The sequence below is a fragment of the Halyomorpha halys genome, unplaced genomic scaffold, assembly GCF_000696795.3.
Source record: "Halyomorpha halys isolate HHAL.00 unplaced genomic scaffold, Hhal_1.1 Scaffold962.1, whole genome shotgun sequence".
Lineage (NCBI taxonomy): Eukaryota > Metazoa > Arthropoda > Insecta > Hemiptera > Pentatomidae > Halyomorpha > Halyomorpha halys.
Window position 1 is genome coordinate 361455 of NW_027109643.1, and position 5546 is coordinate 367000.

At 29.2% G+C, this 5546-nt stretch overlaps 1 protein-coding gene across 1 annotated transcript in view; it reads left to right on the forward strand.

Annotated features, from left to right (window-relative positions):
- The first annotated feature begins 4438 nt into the window (after positions 1–4438).
- Positions 4439–5546, forward strand: part of LOC106687419 (uncharacterized) — a 23025-nt gene continuing 21917 nt past the window's right edge. The window contains exon 1 of the mRNA XM_014431299.1: positions 4439–4484. Within this exon, the coding sequence (XP_014286785.1) occupies positions 4461–4484 (24 nt within the window). The 5' untranslated portion in view covers positions 4439–4460. The remainder of the gene's footprint in view (positions 4485–5546) is intronic.

A 5546-nucleotide genomic window follows, 5' to 3' on the forward strand; every position in this document is an offset into this window, starting at 1 on the left:
TTATTTAATTATAATAAATAATTATTTATAGCTAAAAAAATACTAATTCTGGATAAGACAAGCAATGGTCTCACAATTCTCCCCATATGAATATACTATTATGAATACACTATATGAATATATTATTGCTAAGAGTTTAATCCCTTAATGGTTTAATAAACTTGAGCTTAATAAATTTAACTCTTAAATATTGGTTCCATTTAAAAGTTTTGTAAACAATAATATTTAATATATTCTATCAATCATATCATAGAATAGAAATATGATTGTATACGTATACAATCGTTACGTAACTTATTATACATATAAAAACGTTAATTTTTTTTTCTGATTATTAAAAATGATATTTTGTTTTTGTAATTTATGTCCAAATAGTCTAGAATAGAGGACAACCGAAATTTCATAAATGGCTTGTCATTAATATTTCTGAGATATGCGTTATTAAAGGAGAAGAAATAACCATTTTATTTCAATATCATCATTAGTTTTGGATTTGTGGAACTAGGTCTGTATTTTCTATAAATTGATAATGAAGAATTTATTAAGAAATAAAATGTAAAGAGGCTCAAGCAAAAATATTCAAATGCTTGAACGTTTAAGCTTTAGCATCTTAGATGCACTCATTATTTAAACCGTTACAATCCATTAAGCCATTAAATCGCAATCAGATGAAGAGTTGACATGCTCAGCTGACCACGACATTGGAGATGGTAAGTAACCATCTACAGCTTTGGAAAAAGTTTTAAGTGTAAACAAAAACTTGAATGAAATAGAAAAAGAAAACGAGAAAGGCAGATCAACTGATTTACTGGCAATAATTATCATGTCCCATTTTAATTTGTCTTCTGCAAGCCTATGCTGTTCTGAGCATTATTTATATTCCTGTGGATCCGAGGAACAAAACCTCATACAAAAAAGTCCTAAGAAAACTGAAGGTTTTTAAAAATCATAGTGGACATAAGTTGTGTTATAAAATACATATTTCTGAGAACATTGTTTCTATTTGCGGGTAATGTTTGAAAAACAACTTTTATACTTTAAAAAAAATTAGAAAAAACACTGTATCACTACAATCCATGGTTCAGTACTTTCTAAGGAAGTACTGTTTCTAACATCTGTTATAGTAAAAACAAGGAACAACTGTTATACAAGAAGGTGAGTTGTTCAATATCATTTCCAAACCACCTTATTTTTCCCTAATTAATGGTATTTCATAGTGCCCTAGGAAGGCTCCCGAACACACAGGATTCACTCACGGCTACAGCAACGGAATTAATAATTATCTGTCAGATTTTTACGCTGGTCCTTGGAGTTAGTAGCACAGCGCCTTACTTAGTTACCTGGTTCTCTATTATAGATTAATTATTATTAATCTATTTTATTATTATAAAAACAAAAAAATGAAAAATTCCGAAACATGGGCATAGGCTGTTGTTGCTTGTTGTTTATCAAATCTGAGAAAATTAAGCAACTAATTTTTCGAGACTGGCTTGTTAGAAGGCAAAAAATAAAATAATAAAAAATACCATAGCCCTCTGATTAGTAACTTGAGAAACAAAAGAAGTATTTGTAATTTATGAGTCTTTTCAGGTGTCAATTATATTCATGGATGACGCTATAGAGAAAAACTGAATAAATAAAGAACTAGAACCGCAAAGTTTTTAGTACAAATGTAGTCATAATTATATTAAATATTTAACAAAATAGAAAATTGTATAATGTCTATTAATTTTGAAAAAAAATAATAAAACTTTTTCGTAAATATACTGTGACTTTAGTCTGAATAATCATCATCCTCATGATCAATGATACTTGATGAATGATCTTTTGGGAACGATTGAAGTGAGTCTCGCAAGTATGTTACATGGTAGACCAAAATCGTAGAATAATGGCTAAACATTAAAGCTGTAAATATTTAATTATTTAAATAATTATAGAATTGATTTTGTGACGTAGAGATTAAGATAAGATGGAGAGTGCAGGAAGTTTTTAAATAATTCAATAAATAACTAAAACAACTAAACTAGCAAATTTAATTTAAAAAATAATATTGTCTTTTATTATAAATAAATGTTTTTATATTTATATTTTGTTTACTGACATGGTTTATTATTTCATTTATAAAAAATATAAAATAAAAATTATAGTAGCCACGTCGTGATTTTGTTTAATAATATCTATTTTCCGACCAAACACAAAAGTGTGAGAACCACAGATGTAGAACATTTGATGATACAAAATTTAACACATTGAAATATTTTTTATCAGTATTCCCATATTTTATGAAAAAATAAAATATATAAAACAAATTTCTGATAAAACGAATAAAATATTATCTCAGAATTCCTATTTAATGCACTATATACAGAAAAAATAATATAATGTTCTTTAACAGACGTACCCATGTCTAGTTTACTCCGCTAGAAGGCATGGAATTGGGACCTACGAAGCGTTAAGGAAATAATCCTTTGAAAATAGAATAATTTGTTATTGCGATTTATCGTTGTTCCGATTTATTTTCCCAATCGGTACTCTACGGAGATGGCTGAGTAGAAGATTTGTATCCTTCAATGCTCACATCACGTCGTGAAAAATATCATGAAATATCATTTGTGATGTCATGTGGTGGCAATGATAGATACTATAGGCCTATTATATTATTTGATGCATTGGTTGCCGAAGAGGTTTTTAATTAAATTTCCACTTTCTATTCATTCAATTCATTATTTTTTTTATTTTTTACAGGCACTGTTATTATGATAATTGCTATTAATGTATTCGTATGAGATAAAAAAAAGAAAGGGAATACTCATGTAAAGATTTTCACATGATACACTTTAGTGAAAATCATGAAAATTATATTAAAGTTATATCTTCTACTGGAATAGTTTCAAATCTAATTAGAACTTATGAATGAAAAACACTCTTCCTTATTTTAACTATTTATTTTATATCACTAATAAACGATAGTAACGTTTCGTGGTTGTCACCCCATCTTCTGGTATCTAAAACAAATTCTCAAATACATATCATGCATACAGCAATTACAGTATATCACAATTTCAATGATAAAGATAACTTATCTCAGAAGGTAGTTTATTTCTCCTTATTTAGAATTCGTCTGTTTTTAATTATTTTGAGAAATTTTATATTCGTGACATATGATATTATTAGCAATGCAAGACTAATAAGGAGAAAACACAATGTAATTATAGATAGATGTTTAATCGAGTAATTGTTAAAAAAAATTGTAGTATATTATAATTGTTGTATGCATGGTATGTATTTGAGAATTTATTTTAGATTTTTAGTGTGTTTGTTATCATTTCATTAAAAACATTAAAAATTGAAAATCTTACAATTATCTAGAATTTTTGTTGATTACACAAGTATATACTGGTAGTGATTACTGGGAATGGAATTATTATTTTCCATATAATCTTTTTCTATAACTACCGTATAAACATTTACGTATTATTTCGTAATACTTTAAACAATTTATCATTTGGTCCTTTTTACAATTCGATTCAAACGAATTTTTTTTCGTAAGCTACAAAAACCTAACTAAATAAAAAAAATTGATCCGAACATGAAAATTTAACAGAAGCTCTCAATTATTTTCCAAGAAGTCTAAAATAAACATATATTATGAAAGTTCAAATTTTCAATTTAATTATATACTCCATTTCATTTCTATGAGTTAAATAGTTCCTAATGGTATCATTCCACGTAAAGAATTTAAGAAAAACGTGTGAGGGATGCTTAGCTTAGTTTTAGATTTAATTGCTTTCAAGTACCATATACACTTACTGCTTCTATCATCTGTGGTATGAAGATTCGGCCAATACTGTCGATTTTGCGAAACCATCGTCAACGATAAGTTTTTGGAAAAATGAAAATGCATTGTACTTGCTTATTTATTAAAGATAATTGTACAGATGGCAAATAAATAAGCTGTAAATGGCTTTTTGTTTCTGAACTTTTTTAAGATGAATTTGTTATATCTTCTTATTTCCACTTTTGTGTGAAAATCGACAGGTATTTTTATCAGATATCAATGATCCTAAATGATCACATTCTTTCAAAACATGCGAATTACCCAAACCTTCGAGAAATTAAAAACTAACATGGCTATGTTTATTTTTTACTTTAAGCATTTATAGAGGAAGACTTAAATTTGTAGGCAATTAACCTTTAGAACTCATGATTTAAAATACCAATAAGCGGACAACTGACTCCATAAGCTGATGTTTTCAAACAATTATCAAAATAAATATAAAGTTACAGAATATTTACCCAGTGGTGGAGCCATTGCCCCAGATAACTGATGCCGAAGGTTGCTACCAACAGTTAGGAAAAAACGCCGGGCAACGCCCCTCCAACTTGCGGTAGTCGCTAAAGACCGTAGCAGGCCAGTCTATATAATAGCTGCAGCTACTGTTTGCCCGATCAGTTCAGCCATGAGGGCGCACCTTGTATTTGTGGTAAACCATATATTATTTTATAATACATAAACATACATTATATATTTACTCCGCTGAGGTTTAGTGGTGCCTAGTGTTTTTAGAAGTGCGGTGATGGTGGCTGCGTAGATCTTCGGCAGTTTATTAGTAACGACATGAATTGTAAAATAAGTTGAGTGAGTTGCAGCTTCATCATGCTTTGCTTGGAACAGCTTCTTTTATTTAGAGTGGGAATCAGATTAAAGTGTCAATTTGAAGAAATCACAAATTGTATTCGCTACTGAATCTTAAGAAATTTAAAAACTCCAACATCTAATATGGAAATAGGAAAAGAAATATCACATCGGATTAATATTACTACAAAAGTTTAAACTGGAGCCTCCTGTAGGCATATCATTCCGTTCCCATGGTCATTTAAAACATTCTATTAATTTTTGTCAAATGCATGAAAAGGCCAAAATTTTAATATTTCGAGATTCTTGCGAAACAAAGGGAAATGATACCTAACGGTAGCTGAACCCGAATCGATTCGAACGGAACGCATTGTAAATAAAGACCAAAATATTTCACTATAGCTTCAGTCAATTATCTATGAAAAGAAGTACATTGGATATGTTTTAGCTTTTAGAACAATTTTCTATTTGTTCCAAAACTTGTTTGTTTAATTTTACCAGTTTTTTAATTGGCTGAAATGATCAAAACAGGATTATTTATGTTATAATGAGATCAATTGGAAGATAGAATAGGTCTTAGTTTGAAGTGATGATAAATTTCTAAATGCGTATTGGTTTTTGAGAAGTGTAAGGTGGTGGGTAGGGTTCAAGACATGAGAGCTTCCTTAGAGATGGGCGATCGTGGTCATGTTCGTTCCGAAGACTGCAATGCCGATGGGGCTGACCTACTAACTCCTTTCACATATCTAAAATGTATGCGGTGTTGGCTGGAATTTCAATATTACCTAAAAAATCAAATCAACAGTTCAGTTTGTTTGTTTGTTTGGTTGTTTAGTGGCGCCAAACTTCATTGGTCATCAACGCCATTTATATTTTATTTAATTTTGCTAATATTCGTTAAATTTTATTT